A 20837-nucleotide genomic window follows, 5' to 3' on the forward strand; every position below is an offset into this window, starting at 1 on the left:
GAATTTATCTAATGCTGATATTTTAATAAATTAGTTTACTGGTATGTACAATAATCTACCTTAATATCCTATATATATCCATTCCCCATTTTTCTTTTCTTTTTGTTTTTTTGTTTTGTTTTTTGAGACAGGGTTTCTATGTGTAGCTTTGGCACCTTTCCTGGAAATCACTCTGTAGCCCAGGCTGGCCTCAAACTCACAGAGATCGCCTGCCTCTGCCTCCTGAGTGCTGGGATTAAAGGTGTGCACCACTGCCACCACCACCACCACCACCACCACCACCACCACCACCTGGCCTTTTGTTTTTGTTTTACTTTTCCCTTTTTTCTTTTCTTCAGGGGAATACCAAGTCCAATGTTTTCTTCCATCCCCAACCCTATAACCATTATCCCTCAGAAACATGAAACCTTTGGGAGAAAGGGGTGTTGTTTTCTTAGAATTGCTTCCTGCTGTTCAGAGGACAATTGTATCTTCCTTTTCCAACAATATAGATATATTTGTTGTTTCAACTTCGGCACAGATGGCTGCACCTTAATCTACTGCCTTTTCAGTCAGCAATTGCAACTCCACAGTTACCTGCCTGCTTCTCTAGAGGTAGCCCGGCAAGAATTCTGTTCCCTCCGGCACTGCCTCTGCCACTGCTGTTAAAGGTAGCTTTAACTAAACTGGTATCATTCTATTTAGAAGTAAAACTCCAGAGTCAAAGGCTGAGGTGAAAACCTGCTAGCTCAGAGAGGCTGAGTAGTAACTAGCTAGCCCTCTCTCATAACTGTTATCTACCTAAAGCACGTCACACAAAAAAGCCATACCATTCAAACGCCTCTCTACTACTTCCAAAGCATCTTTCTATCTCATCGAGATGCCCTCTGATGATCTATTATTACTTTCTGTCAACTAGATGCTAACTCAGCCACCTGACCCAAGGTTAATTTTAATAAATGAATGCAAATGCAAACTTGGTGTTCACAGTATGATCAAATATCCTAATACCATATCACTGTACACTTAAAACTTGAAAGAAGATCTATGATGAGTGGCCCACATCATCAATCAAAATGCTTAAGAGACTAAGACAAGACTGCTGAAAACTCAAGACACTAACTTGCCCTACCTCAAAATCATCATAGTGTTTGATATCTGATTTATGTTACATGAATTTTATCCCCATGTTATTCTTTTATTTGTACAGTAGTGCCATGTAAGACATTTATGTATCTATCTCAAGGGAAAGAGTCATGCTGGCCCTTGTAAAGGACCTAGAGTTCCAAATTCCTTTCACCTTATGGCAGTGGTGAGCTCAGCTGTGGCTCGAAGACTCTGCAGAGGCTCCCATGAGGACTGCCTTTGCACCCCAGGGAAGGAAGGGGATATTGTCTCCACAAGCCTTGTTCAAAGGATGAAACATTGTGTCTACTTATGTTTTACTTGCAAAATTCAGTTACATTTCCTCTTTAAGGAATCTGGGAAATGTCATCTTTAGCTAGAGCAGGTAAACAGCTAAGTCTCGACTGCACTAAAATTGTGAAGATGTTGAGAGGAAATAGCTACCATTTGTTATAATGAGTATACTGATTCATGTAAATCTCAAAATGTCCTATGATAAGGCTAATTTAGTCTTAATAATCAGATGAAGATATTGAAGTTCATAAAATATTACTAGTTTCACTATCAGTGTTGCCTGGAAACACATTACAATTTACTGCCCATGATGACATATATCCTTGAAAAATTAGTCGGTGGATATGCTATGGTCTCAATGTTTGTGGCTTCCCTATAAACTCACTGAAACTTAATTATCAATGTGATGGTGTGAGGAGGTGATTCACTGTTATGAAGAGAGTTTGTGCTTTAGGAAGAGGAAGTAGATGGGTTCTTTCTACCTTATGGCATGGTGATACAACAAGGATTTCTCAGCTATGTCAAAGGAAATTGGTCCTTACCAGACAAGAAATTTGTCGATGTCCTGATCTTAGAATTCACAGACTCTACAAGTAACAAAAGCAAAAGTATACTGATGATAATCTTTTCAGTAAAAAGTATTTATTTATAGACATCTGAATAGACACTGATATGAGCTTAGCCATAGCCATCCTAATTATTAACTTCAGGATATATGGAAAATCATAGTTATGCTGTAGACTTGAAGAAAGGTATAGAGTTTGCAGTTTTCTAAATCAGGCTTTTTAAGGGGTAGAGAACTTTTATTTCCTCAAAGTCAGGACACTAGATGAAATAAAAGCAAATAAGTTTGGAAGACAGCTGTCTCTATCTTTAGAAGAAAGCATTGAAGTTTAAAATTTAATGGAGCCTCCTGTTTCCTTGAAGAAAAAGTACAGGCTGAAATTGACAGAGTGATTGGCCAGGAGAAGCAGCCCAGCCTGGCTGACCGAGACTCCATGCCCTACACCAATGCTGTTGTCCATGAGGTGCTGAGAATGGGAAATATCATCCCTCTAAATGTTCCCAGGGAAGTGACAGTTGACACTACATTGGCTGGATTCCACCTGCCAAAGGTAAGTAGGCTCAGGCATGGAAGTTTGATAACCAGCCATCTGTCTGTGTCTTGTCCATACATTGTCATGAGTCTTTACTACCTTTTCTAGGGTACCTTAGTCCAAACCAACTTGATTGCACTGCACATGGACCCCAAAGAATGGGCCACCCCAGACATCTTCAATCCAGAGCACTTTTTGGAGAATGGACAGTTTAAGAAGAGAGAATCTTTCTTGCCTTTCTCAATGGGTGAGTTGTGATGCACAGGAGAGAGTTCCGAGTCCCACCTCATTCCTTCCTTTCTTTCTGGGATCCTTACAGATGAGCCTTCCCAGTAGATCTCCATTTTGCAATTGGTTTTAGTCCAGCACCTCCACAGATACACTGTCAATACTTCCTTGCTTCTGATGGAGATTTCAACTTCCTTTGTTCTGTTTTCTACAGCACTGACAGCAGAGACCTAATCTCTGCCTCTTGCTGAGCAGCAAAGTTGAATACCTCCATTGTGTAGTCAGTTTGAGTGTCACAAGTTATTTTTAAGGGAATGCCTCCTTAGAAGGAAGAGAACTGAGTTTTAATGTTTTTAACTTGTTAAATAGTTGTAACTGGCATTTGCCCAAGTGAATTAGCTTCTATCCCAAAAACATTCCCTGAATAGATCTTATCTTTGTAAATTTCAATCCCTTAATCAAATATAGTTAGTACATGCATCTGCTACACTACCTGATAAGCAAGAAAGGAAATGCAGTGATGACTCTTTCTCCCTTGTGTTTTCTGCCAGGAAAGTTAGTAAAGATTGTAGTAGTAGTGTTGCTAAATCCATAACCAAATGTTCTAGTATATTCCAGATATTGGCTTATATATGTTGAATATGTTTTTACAAGTAATTTTGCAGTTCTTTAATTCAATAAATATGTTCTAAGCAATTATTACCTATCAAACATCCAACCTGAGAGCAGGAAAGTAGTGGGATAGAAGATGAAGCAGAGCTGCCCCTTAGAGCATGCCTCCCCCTACAGCTTTTTCCAGTTGAAATTAGTCATCACTGCAGAGGTAGGGACACAGATCTTGCCACGTGTGCTGCAGCTAGAGCTCAATATCCACTAAATTTTCTCCCACTGAAGCTTGTGTTTCCAAACACTGTCTCAGAAGGTGACTAAATGCTGCCCAGAAGCCACACTGGAATGCTGGCCATGTTGTTGAGTTTTTCAGATTATCTGAGGCAGTGTCACTTCTCACGACACTGAGGCTCGGGCCAAGCGGAGCCTGCATTTGCCTACATGCTAGTATGGATCCAGAGCCAGTGTTTCTTGGGAATGGGCTGCTCTGGGTATGTCTTTCAGGGGCTGCTTCTGACCTCTTTGTCTTTTCATCTGGGACTGTCTCACCTTTTCTTCACTGTTCTTCACTTTAATAGGAAAGCTGATGAGATACAGGGACTCTTTCCAGTCTTCCAGTTTATAAAAAATTTTAAAGTTTTCAATTATAGTACAAAACCTCAGCTATATATTTCACTTATTTGACTATTAAAAGCTTATGAATCAGATCCATGAAATATGGAAAGTCTAGGAATATGATCTTTTTTATTTTCCAAAGCAATGCTTTGTGTTATAATTCTAAGAACTATGGTGAGAAGAATGTGAGTAGATCCCCATCATGACCTGCAGGAAGATATTCTTCCAGGCCCATTGCTGCCCTTGAACATACCTTCTCCTTACTATAAAAATCCTCTTCCAATAGGGGCCTCAGGCCTCACCCAGTTTAAACAGTTATCCCATCTGCACCAGAAAGTGGCAACATGCAGAGACACTGGTGCTCTTATTAAGAATGTTATCAGTTACTCTAAATTACACACTTCATTTGACACAAGCCAATTGTGTCACCACAGCAGCATGGTTTTTAATAATCAGGTAGGAAAGAAATAAATGATTACTGTCACCCCATAAGCAAACTCCAAGCAAGGAGAGATAAGAAGAGGGTTCTTTCTTATTCAAGATCACATGCCCAAAGAATTGACAGAGCAGGGTACAAGGCTTATGTTTTAACTTGAAGTTTAGTTCTCTTTATATTATATCCAGACTGTAACTTGCCCCCTCAGTTATGGGCACATCCTTTTTAAGATTTGTCACGTTCATGTCCTGTGTATTCATCAGCATCTTTCTGTATAATAACCATTCACAAACAATATGAACCTGTTACTGTTCATAACTTCCTACATGGGGTCAGTAGCTTAGATAATCTTGGTTCTGTTGCTTTACATCTTATCCTGAATGCCTATACGGTTGTGATAAATAGCTCTAGAGACAAAGCAGAAGCACAAAGGCCTGTTGAGTCCAAGTTGGGAACTGTCACTCCATGACTGACACTGTAAACTTCATAACCAGGTCTTTCATATTATATTCTACATATTATTGTTTGATAAAAAGAACCAGGACTTCTAGAAAATGACAAAATTTAATGCAGGAGAAGGAAAACTATAAGTTTGAGATACACTGCTATCCAAAAATCAGGAAATGCCAGCTTGAATAGCCAAGTTGGGAATGTTTGAGGTTTTAAAACAAGTACTGGTTAGCAATGGGATGTAACATTTACTGATATTCATGGGTGATTAAATACAGAAGGGGTGAGGAACATTAGAATGTTAACGCAGGGCTTGGAAAGGTAGGTGTCTCAGTAGTTAAGAGCACTGTTTGCTCTTCCAGTGGGCCCAGATTTGATTCCCAGTACCTACATGGCAGCTCACAGCCATCTGAAGTCCCAGACTCAGGGGATCTGACCCCTTCTTCTGGCCACAATGGGCACTATACACATGTGGAGCAAAGATATACACCAACATACATAAAATAAAAATAAAGATTAGTTTTTTAAAGAATGGCAATACATACACACAAATATATATATGCAATGTGATAGTATTTCTAATGTCACAATTTGGCAGCCACATGCAAAATTTGGAAGAAGAGAAATGCCAATAGAAACACGCAGATGAGGATTTGTTTATTAACAGTCTCAAAATATGTTCACTTACAAAATTAAACGCTGTTTAAGGAAGAACATGGTAGACACCACAATCAACAAATATTCCAACAATAGAATCTCAAAACCAATTGCCAGCAGAGGTTAGATGAGAACACCATGTAACATGAATGACGTCTTCCCAACAGGGCAGATGCGCCAGGTCTCAGTCTTCCCTCTAGGTAGATAAGGAGATACTTTGAAAAATGTCTATTGTCTTTAAGAGAACAAATACTTGAACGTTATGCAAAGGTTGGGGGCGCATGCCCCATGTGAAGAGGACAAGAGAGACACCACAGCTAAGCCTACCATGTGAAATCATGGGCACAGCTGGCATGCCTAATGGAATGGGTTAACCATCCACACAATAGAGGTCCCTAAAATGAAGGATAGTGCAATCAGAATCCTAAGCCAGAAAATTATTTGGGACATGAGATAGTCCCACCAATGTTTTTTCAGAAATTAAGCAAAGTATAATGAAGAAATACAGACAATTAATTTTATATTTTCTATGCTGATACAGGGACATACAGGGACATACAGCTGCCTAACATGTCATCAGGTTTTTGGACATGAGTACTCAGATTATACCAGAAGGGTGGGAAGAAGCATATGTACTCTCAGGTCACATCAGTCTGTGTCACATTGAATCTTGCTGATTATTACCTCAGTTCTGGTCACACAGGACATTAGTCTTCAGAAAGCAGCCACTTCTAGGAGCAGTTTGCTTTTGGTGCTGAGCAAATCTCCACTGCCCATGTAGAGAGTGAGCAGCACTCTCCATTTCTTTGCAGGATGTGGTCCTGTCAGAGCAGAGGTTCTTAAGGGAAGCTGAGCAGTTGTCCTCTACAAGATGACAGGTCCTGCTTAGGGAACAGTCTCACCAAGCAAGGCTCTGCTACTCCTGAATGATATTAAGAGAATGACTGAAGACTCCTGGGTGCCACTCCAAGGCTCTGCAGGAGGATTGCTGGCTGTTGTCAATTTGATAGCCACACCTTAGATCTTCCTGTCTCGGTATCTTCATCCTTGAAAGGAATGATGGCCAAGTTTGCATGTGCACTTACTAAATGATGGACATGCCTTTCTGTAGAGTTGAGGAGGGATCTGACTCAATGTTTGAGATAGGAGGCAGGTACAAAATGGATGCAGAGATGTCAAGCCTTGATCTGTTTCTAGTTGCCCCAGGCTTCATCTCTTTCTAATTGCCCCACATTTCATCTGTTTCTAGTTGCCTGCCATGGATGAGCAGATACAATTTACAAGCTAGAGCCTTTGCAAGGGTATCCTGTATGTCCCTGCCTTTCATGTTAGGGATTCAGCTCTAACACCTGATTGTATTTTGGAATCTTTTTTATTTTATTTACATATGTGGGAATTTTGTGTACATATACACATGTATGTATGTGATTGTGCCCATGGAGGCCAGAAAGGGGCTTTGAATCTCTTGGATCTTGAGTTGCAGGGGTTTGTGCACCTCTTGATGTGGGTGATGAGAAATGAACTCCAGCTTTCTAATAGAGTAATAAATAACCTTAATCATTAAGCTATCTCTTCCTCGTAAGGGTACAGCAGTCCAAAATTTTGATGTTCAGCCATTGTGTGGTATATCATATATGTTTGTAAGTGAATGTGAAAAGCCTTGAGACTAGTCATACATTTGCTCAGCCAGCTCAGGCATCTCCTTCCTATTGTCCCACATGGAGACTGTGATCCTGGTGTCACACATTTGGTGGAACATTCCACATTCAGACACATGTGAGACATAAATAAACAGCTGGACACAAAGCCCAGGGACAGTTCAGGATTTGCAGGAGGAAAATGGAAACACCAGTCCTGCAAGCATCAATGGCAGCTGAGAAAGTATCTCATCTTGTTTTATTTCCTGCAGGAAAGCGAGCTTGCCCCGGAGAACAACTGGCCAGGTCTGAGCTCTTTATTTTCTTCACTGCTCTTGTGCAAAAGTTTACCTTCAAGCCACCAGTCAATGAGCAGCTGAGCCTGAAGTTCAGAGTGGGTATTACCATTTCCCCAGTCAGCTACTGCCTCTGCGCTGTCCCGAGACTGTGATGCCAGACAAAGAAAAAAGAAAGAAGAGCAGGAAGAACTGAGGAATGTGCTGAGCCACTGGGGCCGCTCATATGTAAAGAGAGAGAAGGAAGGTGATTGGGAAAAGATGGGAGGAATTAGACTAAAGTTATTGGATCCATATGCTAGACTGCTATGACCTCCAAATTGATGGTAGGTAAATCACTTACAAATCTTTTCATCTAAGAGTGTAACAAGAATGATGGTTCCTCCTGTAAAGAAAGTGCCATATGGCAGGAAAGGAAGTCATATTAGTAACAGCATCTCAAAAAGTGAATCTTCCTTCAATACTCTGCTACAAAGAGACATGTGGGTGTGCTACAGTGAACAATGAAAATCAGACAGGACTTGGAGTGATTTAAGCAGAGAAAAAGAAGGACACAAAATACCCTGAGTCTTAAGGAGGTCTGGCTAGAAAAAGCTGGACTGCATGTACTGGAGCTGGTGTGGAGGAGAGATGTTCAAGATATAAATGAGGCAATATCTGGCTTAATAACTAAGTAGCAAAGGTGGCTTCCTGGGATAGGAAGCAGCTTAGTCAGAACAGAAAGGAACAGAATGTCCAGTCTTTGTCCCCTTGTCCAATCCCAAGCCTGCTGATCCCACTACTGTGCTAAGTATCAAAGGAAAAATTGGAAAAATATTAGGAACTAGGGCTTGAGGACAGCAAATGGCTTATGTGACTTCATAAAGCCATTTAAACCTATAATCTTGTGTTTTCTTCCTTTAAAATGGGGTACAAGGGGCTGAAGAGATGGTTCAGAGGTAAAAGGCACTTGCTACTCCTCCTGGGATCCCAGGTCTGATTCCAGCAACCAACTACAACCATTTGTAAACACTGGTTCCAGGGACTCTGATTCACTCTTCTGGTCTCCACAGGTATCATTCACATACATGGTACACAGATATTCAGACAAAACATCAATATACATTTTTTTAATTTAAAAAAATAAAATGGATATAAGAGAAGAAATCTTGCCATCTGATGGAAAGGATAAAATTCCAAACTGAGAAATCTTATGGGGTAATGCACTTTCTGTCTTAGGACTCCATAGGACACAAGACAAGGTTGCTCTAGTCCCACTCTACCTGTCCCATGACATTCCTTGAAACATCTGTGTCTATTCATCCCAGTTAGACAGAGCACCAATCGACCACAGAGGGTCCAGCTTGGTGAGTCAGTAATGTTTAGGGGCAGCGGGTTGCTATGAAAGCAGCATGGATGATTCAAAGGTATCTGAACCAAAAAGTACCCTGCTTAATTGACAAGCAACTATGCAACTGAAGAGTCTCTTCCCCATTTCCAGACCGAGCAACTGTGTACCGTCTGTGTAACCTGAGCAGTAACGCTGGTGAGCCTTCCCACTTTCCTGAGCCAATCTTATTACCCACTTCCCCAAGGGTTATCATAGCTGTGATGAAACACCTTGACCTTTGGGAGTGTGATAGTTTGAATTCTAGTCATCAGGAAGTGAAACTGTTGAGGGGGATTAGGAAGTGTGGCTTTGATGGAATATTCATGGTCTTATTTGGAGGAAATGTGTCACTGGGGGTAGGCCTTGAGGTTTCAAAAGCCCACACAAGGCCCAATGTATCTCTCTCTCTCTCTCTCTCTCTCTCTCTCTCTCTCTCTCTCTCTCTTTCTCTCTCTCTCCCTATGGATCAAGATGTAAAGCTCTCAGATCAGTCTCCGGCACCTTCCCTCCTGCTTGCCACCACACTCTCTACCATGATGATAATGAATTAACCCTCTGAAAGTGGAAGAAAGTCCCCAGTTAGGGACTTCCCTTTATAAGAGTTGTGTTAGTCATGGTGTCTCTTTACAGCAATAGAACACCAAGAAAAGGAGGAAAGAGTTTATTTGGCTTACATGTCCATTGAGGGATACCAAGGCAGGAACTGAAAGTGGACAAGGATCTGGAGTCAGGAGCTGATACAAAGGTTATGGAGGATTCCTGTTTACTGGCTTATTCCTTATGACTTGCTTAGATACCATTCTTGTACAACCCAGGACCACTAGTACAGAGGTGATGCCACCCACAATGGGCTGGGCCCTCCCACATCAATTACTAATTAAGAAAAGTCCCTCAAGGCCTGCCTACGGCCTGATTTTATGGAGGCATTTTCTCAACTGTGGTTCCCTTCTCTCATATGACTCTAGCTTAGGTCATGTTGATTTAAAAAAAAAAAAAACTAGTGAGCACAATTAACCCTTGGTCAACTTGACTTTCAACTGTCATTTTTAAGCTCTAACCTTTCCTTTCATGTTCATCTCCAAGATACACTAATATCAACATCACAACATAAAATATTTACTTAAAAGTCCCACAGTCTTTACAAATTAAAATACTTTCAAATTCTGTTTCTTTAAGATTCAAAAGTGTCTTCTAAAGTCCAAAATCTCTTTAAAATTTCAAAATCCCTTAACTGTAGTCTCCTGTGATATCAAAAATAAAAACTTTTCTACTTCAAGAAGGAAGAACCAGGGGACTGTCTCAATCTGAACAAAGCAAAATAAAATTCCAACTGTGTAAATATTTCAGTGTCCAATGTCTGGAATCTATTCATGATCTTCTGGGGTTCTCTGCAGGGCTTGCACACCTAATAATAGCACAGTAAATGTATCTTTTAGGCTTAGGATGGCTCCAGTCCACAGCTGCTGCTATCCCTGGTAGTCATCCCATGGTACTGGCATCTCAAAAATGCTGAGGTCTCTTTCTATAACTTGTAATATAGCCTAGTCTTAGATCAGCATATGACTACCTGTCCAATGGGTTTCTAGAGGGCAAGGCACCTGGGGTGGGGGAATGGATTCTTACTTGGCAAGGACCCATAGTCCATGGGACAGCATAAGAATTTGCAAAATTTGTGCAGCTTGCAGGCTTTTTTCTCTCTCATTATATTGAGTTTTTTTTTTCTTTTTGGTAGTTTTTAGTTTTACTTTGTCAGTCACTCATGCAATAGCTGTAGTTTTCCCTGGAAATTCTGCTGTTGCTCAAATATTTTCTCCTAAGATTTGCCAGGGGACTAATGCTTCTGAAATCTCTCATCTGGAATTACTAAGTACAATTCCTAATCCTGGGAACTTTTCTGGCTCAATAGAGATAGTTAGGTACATATGAGAAAACGACACTTGAAACATTAACCATAGCTCACAACTCTGGAAAAGAGAGCAAGGCATGCATACACAGAAAAGGAGAAAGGCCTCAGGAATACACACAGTGCCAACTGTTGAGAATAAGTTCCCTAGACACCAAGCATAAAATTATTGGTAGGATCTGGTATGCTCCAAGAGGAAAAAAATACAATGCAAAAATGTGGAATGGATAGATCCATCTTTACCATACAGAGGAGCTCATATTAGTAGAAGAAGTATGGTATAGTGAGATGGGAAGGGTGCTTTATTGCGGTCTGCCTTTTACAGAGATAATGAGACATGGGACCCTCTTGTAGAAAAGGGAACTGTATAAAAATATATCTTATAGACACAAAAGAATTGTCTGGGTTTGAATATTGTGCCCGTGTCTATTATTTTTTAACTTTCAAACCACAAATAGCTGCAAGCTGACATAAGTACTCTGACATCAGAATGTGTCTGACTAAATATTTAGTTAAGCCTGCAAAATGCTGAACTCTATGTCTAGAATATGGTTACATAGAGGATGGGAAGGTGTATTTGGGGAAGTATAAAGGGGAAAAATTGGGGCTTTCATAATGATCACAATGTATTTCTTAAATTATGGTTTATTTCTTAAAGTCAAAAATACAAGCCAAAAATAAAGCTGTTCATATAACCCTGGTTAAAAAAAATTACAGAAACAAAAAACTCTGTTTAAGTATAAATAAAGATGACCTGAGCTATTCAGGGCCACTTGAGTACAACCCACTTGGTGGTCAGAAGTTTTCCTTGTACCAATGCCCCTTCCTTATGTCAAGACTTGAACCTGAGCCAAGGCTCGACCTTGGTAGTAACTGAGCAGCACTTTGATCAATACCTCTCCTGGATTTTCTTCATGGTGCCGAGCTTCATAATCTCTGCATGACGCCTTTAATCCTGGGTCTTCAACTGCTACTGAGGCTGCACTTTCACCAATGGCCTCTCCTGACATCTTACAGTTTTAAGGCTCAGCTGCTCTCCATGATTCCTTTATGACTTCAAAACCAGTATTACCTGGGAGAATCTTACACATGACCAAGTATGGCTACCAACACGAGGTACAACATGGACCACCTCTGGAGCAGAGCTTCTGAGTACAGACTCTAAGGAAACATCCCCTAGAAGATTTCACTTCAATGGTGCTTGTCTCTTTCTTATCACTGCTAATTTCTCAGCTCTAGCTGACCAGCATAAATTGTCCCAGCAAAACATAGGTTTCTTTTCACAAGCCAGGCCTCCATCATCTTAACTGCTTTCAGCAGCAGCATCCAAGATCTTCCTGAACAGCCTACTGAGCTCTCAACACTCAATGGATTTTCTATCCCAAACTTCCAAAACTCTTTTATAATCCTCCCAAAACAACATAGTTAGGTCTGTCACAGCAATACCCACCTCCTGGTATCAATTTCTGTCTTGGGGTTACTATTTCTATGATGAAATACCAAGACCAAAGGCAACTTGGGGAGGAAAGGGTTTATTTGGCTTACATTACCTGAGCCACAGTCCAGTGAGGGAAGCCAAGGTGGGAACTCAAACCTGGCACAAATCTGGAGGCAGGAACTTATGCAAAGTCCATGAATAATTGCTGCTTAGTATCTTGTTCAGTCTGCCGAGAATGGGACACAAAATTTACACTGAAGGAAAAGTGCTGCAGGTGAAAAAGAAATGGTCAAGGGTGAGTCAGTCTGTCAGAGAAGCTAGAATGGGTAGGTCATCATGAATCAGTGAGTATATATGGTGGACACAGAATGATGAAGACATGAGCATCCCACCTAGGAACCTACCTTTTATAAAACTATACTGAGAAAGAGGAACTATCTAATGGAATCATGCAATGGTACACAGATTAAACTGTAAATTATAATGTCTGAGTTATCTGTTATATAGGAATATTAAAAAGATGATCCAGTTTTACACTAAAACAATCAGAAAACTGGTAGATCTTGCATGAAATTTTATTAAGACGTAAGGAAGACATAGCCCTGAGATCCTTGTCGTTCGAATCTTAGATGGTCTTTTAATAAAACACCCAGAGCCTGATATCAGGATGAAAGCTGAAGTTTAGGACAGCAGAGCAGCCAGCCACTAGTTCTTACCTCTACGAAATCCTCAGTCTAAAGAGAGTGAGTTCCTGTTTCCTCATGCCTTATATGCCTTTCTCTGCTCTGCCATATTACTTCCAGTGTCACCACTGTCTGGTTCTGTTTCTCTCACATAGCCCAGTGTGGCCTTGAACTCAAAGATCCAGATGGATTTCTGCCTCTTAAGTGATAGGATTAAAGGTGTGTGCCACCACTGTCTGGCCTCTATGTCTAATCTAGTGACTGGCTCTGTCCTCTGATCCTCAGGCAGGCTTTATTAGGGTACACAATATATCACCACACCTGGTGGTATTCACTGAGTGACGTCCAACCTCTCTCTGTTATAATACCATTGGGGTCTTCTTGGCAGGGCATGGTCAATCACCGCATCACCTCTGCCCTCTGGTCATCAGCCATTTGAAGCTATCCCAGGGAATGCTTTAGTTGCTTTCCTGAGAATCCATTCCTTCTTCAGTAGTGAAGAGGGTACAGAGAATCTTCTGATAGTTGTCCCACATGGGGAGATGGTTGAAAAAGATAGAATCAATTAGAGAAATTAAGTAATCAGAGCTAGTGCTGAAATGAGGGTTCTAGTTCTTCCAGTTGTAGAGATCTGTGGTGGAGAAAGGGAAATACAGGGAACGATTGTCAGGAAATGACTGTAGTGGAGTGAGGACTGAAGGAGGTGTCGCCCCCAGAACCAGGATTGGAGGAAATGTCAGGAGGGCCATATGGGACTCCCTGGTGAGTGTGGAGAGGGGAAAAGATAGGGGTATATACAGATGGGAGGGGGCAGATGAGGCCTTGGTGGGGGGGACTTGGGTATCAAAGGTGGAGGTTGAGGTGAGGAGGGAAAGAGGGTAAATATGATTATATGGAGGGGGAGTTCTTCCTCCTGTGAGTCCTGTGGAATGGTCTTCAGAGGGAGATCACTGGTCTCTGCTACAGGCCCTTGAAATGTCCATCTGCTGACAACCAGAACTTGGCCTCCTTACCCATTGTGGACCACACAGACTTTCATTCAGGGAAGTTGCTTCAGTCCAAGGCAGGATGTATCCAATTTGATCTGGGTGGTTGGGCTTAACCCAGGGTGACATTCACCACTGCCCAGAGTATCTGAGAATTAAAAGTATGCTGGGAGGGTCATTCAATCCCAAATGTGGACCCTTCAGTTTCACAGAATGTTCAGAGGTGACCTTTGGTGATAGGATAATCATAATCCTCCTTAACTCTAAGGGTTGACGTTTATCAAAATTCTTTAGAACACGGGTTTCTAGAGGGCTGATAGGCTTGCTAGTCTTATAACCATACTGTCTATCAGTTCAGTCGCCCAAGTACAAAATAAACCAATTAACAAAGAAAGTACAAAAGGCAGAAAAATGAAGCCAAAGACAAGACTAGAGTTACAAGGAAAAGAAAAACAGGACATAAAACCAGACCAAGACCTTCTGGTGGGCAGTGTGACATCTTGCTTTTTGCCCTGGATGGGAGAATATTGGGGTCCCATTGAATCCTCCCCCATGTTCCAGATAGGAATCCCACAAAACAGAACATAGACTAATATATGAAATACACACACACACACACACACACACACACACACACACACACACGCATGCAAACTTACTATGAACACACAAATATATACTTACATGAACATACACATATTGTTACAGACACAAATCCCAGCATACAGCTGATAAGAGCTGTGGGAACAGAATGGAGAAAATAGGAACCATGTTAGTGGGTGGGCATATTAGAGAGACTAACGACAGGTTTTGGTGCATTTTACCTCAGTGTTTATCCAAATTAAGGTAAGAAATTAAAGAATTTAACAATTCAGCTCAATAAAGGGGTTGTTGCAGCCACCCTTACTATAATGCTTGGACAGTCCCTGTGACCAGGTGTATAAGCCAGTTTAACTTCGTCCTAGTTCAGTGTAAGTGGCAAGACCATAAATGGGTTTATTGTAGCTTATGAGGATGTTTTCTTCCTCTGTCACAGACATTTATTGAGGCTTTATCAAGGGTGAGGCTCTCTTACTCTTATTCTCTTGGTTGTAGATATAACAGAGAAGAGAACAGTGTACTGGTTCTTATCAAACTTACATCTAGGTTGAAGGCAGCTCATAATAAACTAATAAATGAGACCTGAAAAATGAAGTAACCCCAAGTATTATTGAGGAAAAACCAAATGCTACTGGCGACCTCTAGAGGTTTGGTGGCCAAGACAGGTCTTTCTAAGAGGGATCTGCATTTCATATTTGAATGTTAAGGATCTGGAGATGCTAGCTGCCTCTTAGGAAAGGAGAAGAATTCCTCCCAAAAAAACTGGGTAGTGTGGAGACTCTGACAGGAGAAATATATATTCACTTGGGTAAACAGAGTCATTGTGCTAGCCTGCTCTGTGTCACTGGAGTAAAGTGCAGGAGATGAGCAGCAGAAAATATTCCGGCTCAGAGCTTCAGCGGATTTGGTTAGCTGTCAATGGTTACTTGCCATTTTTGCTCAGGGACTAAAATAATATATAATATTATAGTGGACTCACATCACAGAGTAAAGCAGCTTGCCTTTGCTGGTTGTAAAGCAGATCAATAGCTCACTTTTATAATAAAACCCTTCCCTGGCACTCAGTAAAGTACCACCTTACTATTAGAGCAGAGCAGGGCAGATGTCTCACAACAAAATCACTCCCTACAGACTCTGCCTCTAAGCTGTGCTTTGTTGGGGACAAAGCAATTGGTCCAGAGAACATTTAAGAGCCAAATGAAACATTTCAGTACTAACCCCTAAAGGCTCATGATCCACATAGCAATTTCTGAGTACAAAATGCATTCAGTGTATCTCCAAGACTTTCCATAGTCTGAACATGTTCAGTATCACTCACAAGTTCAGATCTAAGGTGTCCTCTGACAGTCAAGGCAAACTGAGCTATGAGCCCATACAAAATAAAAAAGAATTACACACCTCCAAAAAAAAATAATGAGGTAAACTGACCATTCTCATTGCAACTAAAAAGAAGAAAAAATGGGCCAAAGCAACACCCCAATCCAGCAGGACATGAATTAGACCTTTATCTCCATGTCTCACATCTTAGTCACAGAATGGCCTTCTATAAGCTCCAAGGGCTTGGATGCCCAATGCCTCTGGCCTTGCTAACTGCAGGCTATCATATGGCAACTGTCTGGCTGGGCTTTCCTTAGTGCCTACAGCTTTCCTTGGCAGGGGTTCTACATTCCTGGCATCTCCAACTTTTTTGAACCTCCTTTGTAGTTCTGGCTTCACTCATGCAGTGCCCTGCTTTGCCTTCCCAGGGCCTGCTTGCTCACTAGGACACTGCCCACTCACACTGGTCTTCCAGGCTTTGAAGATTCAGCAGAAGCTTCGATGGCCTGACAGTTCTTGCATTCTGCCTACTTGCAAAAGTGATACCACATAGAGACATGGTGAGGGGTGTCGTCAGTGTAGTGGGAACAATAGTTAGGCTCTTGGAGTGTGCTACAGCAGCATCTGAGGGCTTGGACAGATAAACATGGGAGCCATGCCCTTTGACACCCTAGCACACCAAGGTGACGCAGCACTGTATGCTGCCCAGTATTCATTTTCCAAACAAAATTTCTCAAATATCTGTCTTTACATCCTTGGTCCTGTGGAGAATATGTTTTTACTGACTCCTGACATGACCTCAAGGCATCTTTCCTATTGTCTCTGGTAAAAGTGTGTAGCTTCTTTTAAATGACACCAATCTCTTTAGCTACCACAGCTCCTTGCCTTACCTTAAGTTTACATGTAGATTTTCTCCTTAGTCACCTGTAAATCTGGCTACAATCATCTAGAAATACTCATGCAGAAGCATGAGTGATGTGCTGCCTTGACATTCTCCTCCATCTTAGCCATTAGTCCACCACCTGTAAACTCAGCCTTAGGGAACTCTCAGAGCATCGGAAACACAAAGACATATTCTCTGCATACCATGATGGCCTCTAGTTCAATATCAAGTAGTCTTCCTTTCTACCTGGAACCTCTTGAGCACAGTCTTTACTACCCACATTCTGATAGCAGCCTGGTTTCCTGAGTTCCTATAAGAATCACCCCTGAGCACTACTTAAAATATTCTGAGTTTTAAAAATTTTCCAAACTCATTCAACAGTTCAGGGCTAAAGGTTTCAGAATCATCTGGTTGGGATGGTCATAGCAACAGCCTCATTTCTTGGTAACAATTTTCTGTGCTAATTAGTTTGGTATCGCTGTGATTAAACAACAGTGATAACTTAAAAGAGGGGAGACTCCTGTTGGCTTGTGGTTTCTGAGATCTTGGTGCACAGTCATCTGATTCCATTGCCCTGAAGCCCATGTTGAGGATAATGTGGTATTCAGTGAGGAGGGGCACATAACTCTCAAAGATTTGTGTTCCAATTCCTCCTTCAACAATGCTACACCTTCCAAAGAGTCCCCTACCTTCTAACAGTGACATCAGTTGGGGAAATAAGCCTTTAGCAGAAGAATGAACTTTAGAGAAATATTATAGATCTAAGCTACAATATTGTTTGTATTTAAATTTATTTTAAAATTCTTATTTTTATGAAAGTAGAACAACTAAGTTATAGAGCATATATACTTAAGTATTGATACATATAATTTGATCCTGAGACTAGAGTCCCTACCACCATGTACAAGGATGTTCAGAACCTGTCATTATTTCCTAAGTGAATAAGAGAAGAGTGATTGCATTGTCTTTAATTTTTGTTATCTTTAATTGTGCTATTTTAAATCTCCATAGTATTGCAATTCTTTTTAAAAAGCTTGCTGCAATTATTTATTTATTATTTATTACAAAGCATATCTTCTATCCAGTTTTCTTCTCCTGGGTAGCTGATCCTTTTCTCATTGATCTGTACTCTGTGATGGTTTGAATGAGAATTGCCTTCAAAGGCTCATATATCTGATGCTTGTTGGAACTTTTTGGGAAGGATGAGAAGGTGTAGCCACATTGAAGAAAGTGTGTCACTGTTGGAGGGCTTGAAGTTTCAAACCTCCATGCCATTCCCAGTTAACTCTTTCTCTGTGACTCTGTGTGTCTGTGTATCAGGATGTAAGCTCTCAGCTACTGTGCCAGTGCCCAGATTGACCACCCACTGCATGCTCCTTGCCCTGATGGTCATGGATTCATCCTCTGAAACTTAAAGACAAATAAACGCTTGCTAAGTTATCTTGATCATGATGTGTTAACAAAATAATAGAAAAGAAACTAAGAAATACATGCTGACATATTTCAAAGGAACTAGGTGTTTATCAATTATTATATGTTGTTAATATTTCTCAAACAATTCTCCTGGTCATTTGCATACAGTAATGTAATTGTAAAGAAGTGTGTGTGTGTGTGTGTGTGTGTGTGTGTGTGTGTGTGTAATATTGTCAAAATTCTCAATCTCTTTTCATCAGGGCTTCAAAGCCTTGTACCATGCTTAGATATAACTTTCCCACTTCAAAAGTATAATGTAATTCTCCCACATCTCAGATTTATTTCCTGTATTTACTTTTCCTTTGTTGTTGACCATCTGATATTTTTGTTGTAAGAAGTAGATGGAGATATAACTTCACCTCACCTCCCATTGTTATCCACTTAATTGGTTTCTACCACCTGTTTTAAATATTCCCTTTTCCAGAAAGTGTGGGAAACAAAGATCTTCACTTCATAATAAGAGCTCCAGAGACTCAGAGTAGTGAAAGCCAGACACATTATGACTTTTCAAAGTCCAGTGTCAGTCCAGAATTGCAGGAGCACTGAATGTAGAGAACAATCTTTACAGCCCTGGACTCACAGAGCTTCCTCCATTTCCTCATTGCCTGTATAATCAGAGAGGTACATCTCACATGTCATTTAATCCTACCTTCCTCTCTGTCCCTTACCAACACCCCACGTCAGTTCATCTCCATATCTTATATCTTGTTTATTATAAAGCTTTTCTGACACACGACCTTGCAAGTAAGCTTAGCTGGTAGAATTTTCTACTCTAAACTGCTTTGGGTGTGGGAGGGGATAGCTTATAGAGTTGGTGAAGGGTCAGGTAGACTAGCAGGCATGTATGTGCAGGGCTCCAGTGCTTCCTATGTCTTTGTGTCTGTGCTGACGCTAGCACCTCTGAATAGGACATCTGTTGTTATGTCTTACAAAAGTTCAGTTTCGCCGGGCGGTGGTGGCGCACGCCTTTAATCCCAGCACTCGGGAGGCAGAGCCAGGCGGATCTCTGTGAGTTCGAGGCCAGCCTGGGCTACCAAGTGAGTCCCAGGAAAGGCGCAAAGCTACACAGAGAAACCCTGTCTCGAAAAACAAAAACAACAACAAAAAAAAAAAACAAAAGTGCAGTTTCTTTCTCTTTCTGTTTCTAACTATTTACCATCTATCCATCATCTCTCTATCAATCTATCAATAAATGTCTGTCTATCTATCTACCTATCTCTCTCTCTCTATCTATCTATCTATCTCTATCTATCCATCTATATCTATATAAACCTGCTTATCTATCATTGAGGCTATGTGGGCTTTTCATTGGTTTTATTACTATTGACATTTTTGAAATTACAGAAGTGTAGTTATTATTGCAAGCAAAGTAAATTTTAGTGTTAGTTGTCCCACTTCACAGCTTTCCTTTGTTTTAGTTTTTCTGGCAATCCTTTGATTTGTTTGTTTTTGAGACAGAATCTTGTTATATAGCCCTGACTGGCCTGGAACTTGCTCTGTATAACAGGCCAACTTCAGACTTATGGCTATTCTCTTGTCTCAGCCTCTTAAGTGTTGAGACTACAAGTATGTACCACCAGGCCAAGTTTCCTTGACATTCTTTAATTATAATTTTCATTATCAAATTAGGAATCCTATGGCCTGTCCAATAAGAAGTTCTCACAGTAACTTCACTAGTTAACTACCAAGTCTGTTCCCCTCTCAGATTGCTAACTTCACTAGTTAACTACCAAGTCTGCTCCCCTCTCAGGTTTCAGTTTCAGGGATGAGAATATTCTGGTTCTCAGCCGAAGACTTCTTATGTGTGTTTTTGTAATTCTCATACTTCAAATGTAAATCAGAAAATCAAGCTCAATCTACTCTCAAAATAGATCGGTCTACCAGTCCCTTCTCACCATCTCCAGTGCTGATGTCCTCACCTCCTTTCTCAACTCTGTGCATATCCTGGGAGCATTCATGCCCAATCTTGCTAGAGTAATACATTGAAAACAAAATCACATCATATCAGACAGCCTCTGAAACAGCTGTCTACTGACTTCTCGTCTCACTTAAAGTTTTCTCCATGTGCCGAGCAGTGGTAGCACACACACCTTTAATCCCAGCACTTGGGAGGCAGAGGCAGGCGGATCTCTGTGAGTTCGAGGCCAGCCTGGGCTACCAAGTGAGTTCCAGGACAGCTAGAGCTGTTACACAGAGAAACCCTGTCTCAAAAAAAAAAAAAAAAAAAAAAAAAAGGGTTTTACCATGCCGTGAATGGCCCCTATAATAATTTAGCCTTTCTAATCCCCCAGACCTTGCCCACTACCCCTTCCTGTTCATTCTCCTGTAATCACTCTTCCTCAGCAAAGACAGGAGGCGTGTGCCTGTCTCATAATCCCTTCTCCACTTACAGAACTGGACAGCTGCATGGCTTTGTATGTGTTCTCCTTAGGGGCTTTTCTCAGAAACCACCTCAACAGGGTTTTTCCAATTGCCTGTACAAACCTCACTTCCTCTTTTCAGCTTCACCCAGCTCAGTCTGGATCTTCTCTCTCTGATACCCAATGCTCCCCATGGACAACTTTCAGTCTGTTTGGGTCATGATGATATGGCTAGTGACTAGACACAGTAAATGCTCAAGAGCCGTTTTTGCTGACCAAGCCCATAGATGAAAAAAAAAACAAACAAAAACAAAACAAAAAACAAAAAAAAAACTCTCTAAGAAGCATGTACACAAAAAACAAAAATTTGAAAGACTATGTCAAAGACTTGAAAAGATTAGA

General features: G+C 41.0%; 1 protein-coding gene across 1 annotated transcript in view; it reads left to right on the top strand.

The window, feature by feature from the left end:
- Window positions 1-8305, top strand: part of LOC114693759 (cytochrome P450 2J3-like) — a 29861-nt gene extending 21556 nt beyond the window's left edge. Inside the window, 3 exon segments of the mRNA XM_028870292.2 lie at window positions 2326-2513; window positions 2604-2742; window positions 7400-8305. Of these exon segments, the coding sequence (XP_028726125.1) occupies window positions 2326-2513; window positions 2604-2742; window positions 7400-7578 (506 nt within the window). The 3' untranslated portion in view covers window positions 7579-8305.
- The last annotated feature ends 12532 nt before the right edge of the window (window positions 8306-20837 follow it).

This window comes from Peromyscus leucopus, chromosome 2 (assembly GCF_004664715.2).
Source record: "Peromyscus leucopus breed LL Stock chromosome 2, UCI_PerLeu_2.1, whole genome shotgun sequence".
NCBI lineage: Eukaryota > Metazoa > Chordata > Mammalia > Rodentia > Cricetidae > Peromyscus > Peromyscus leucopus.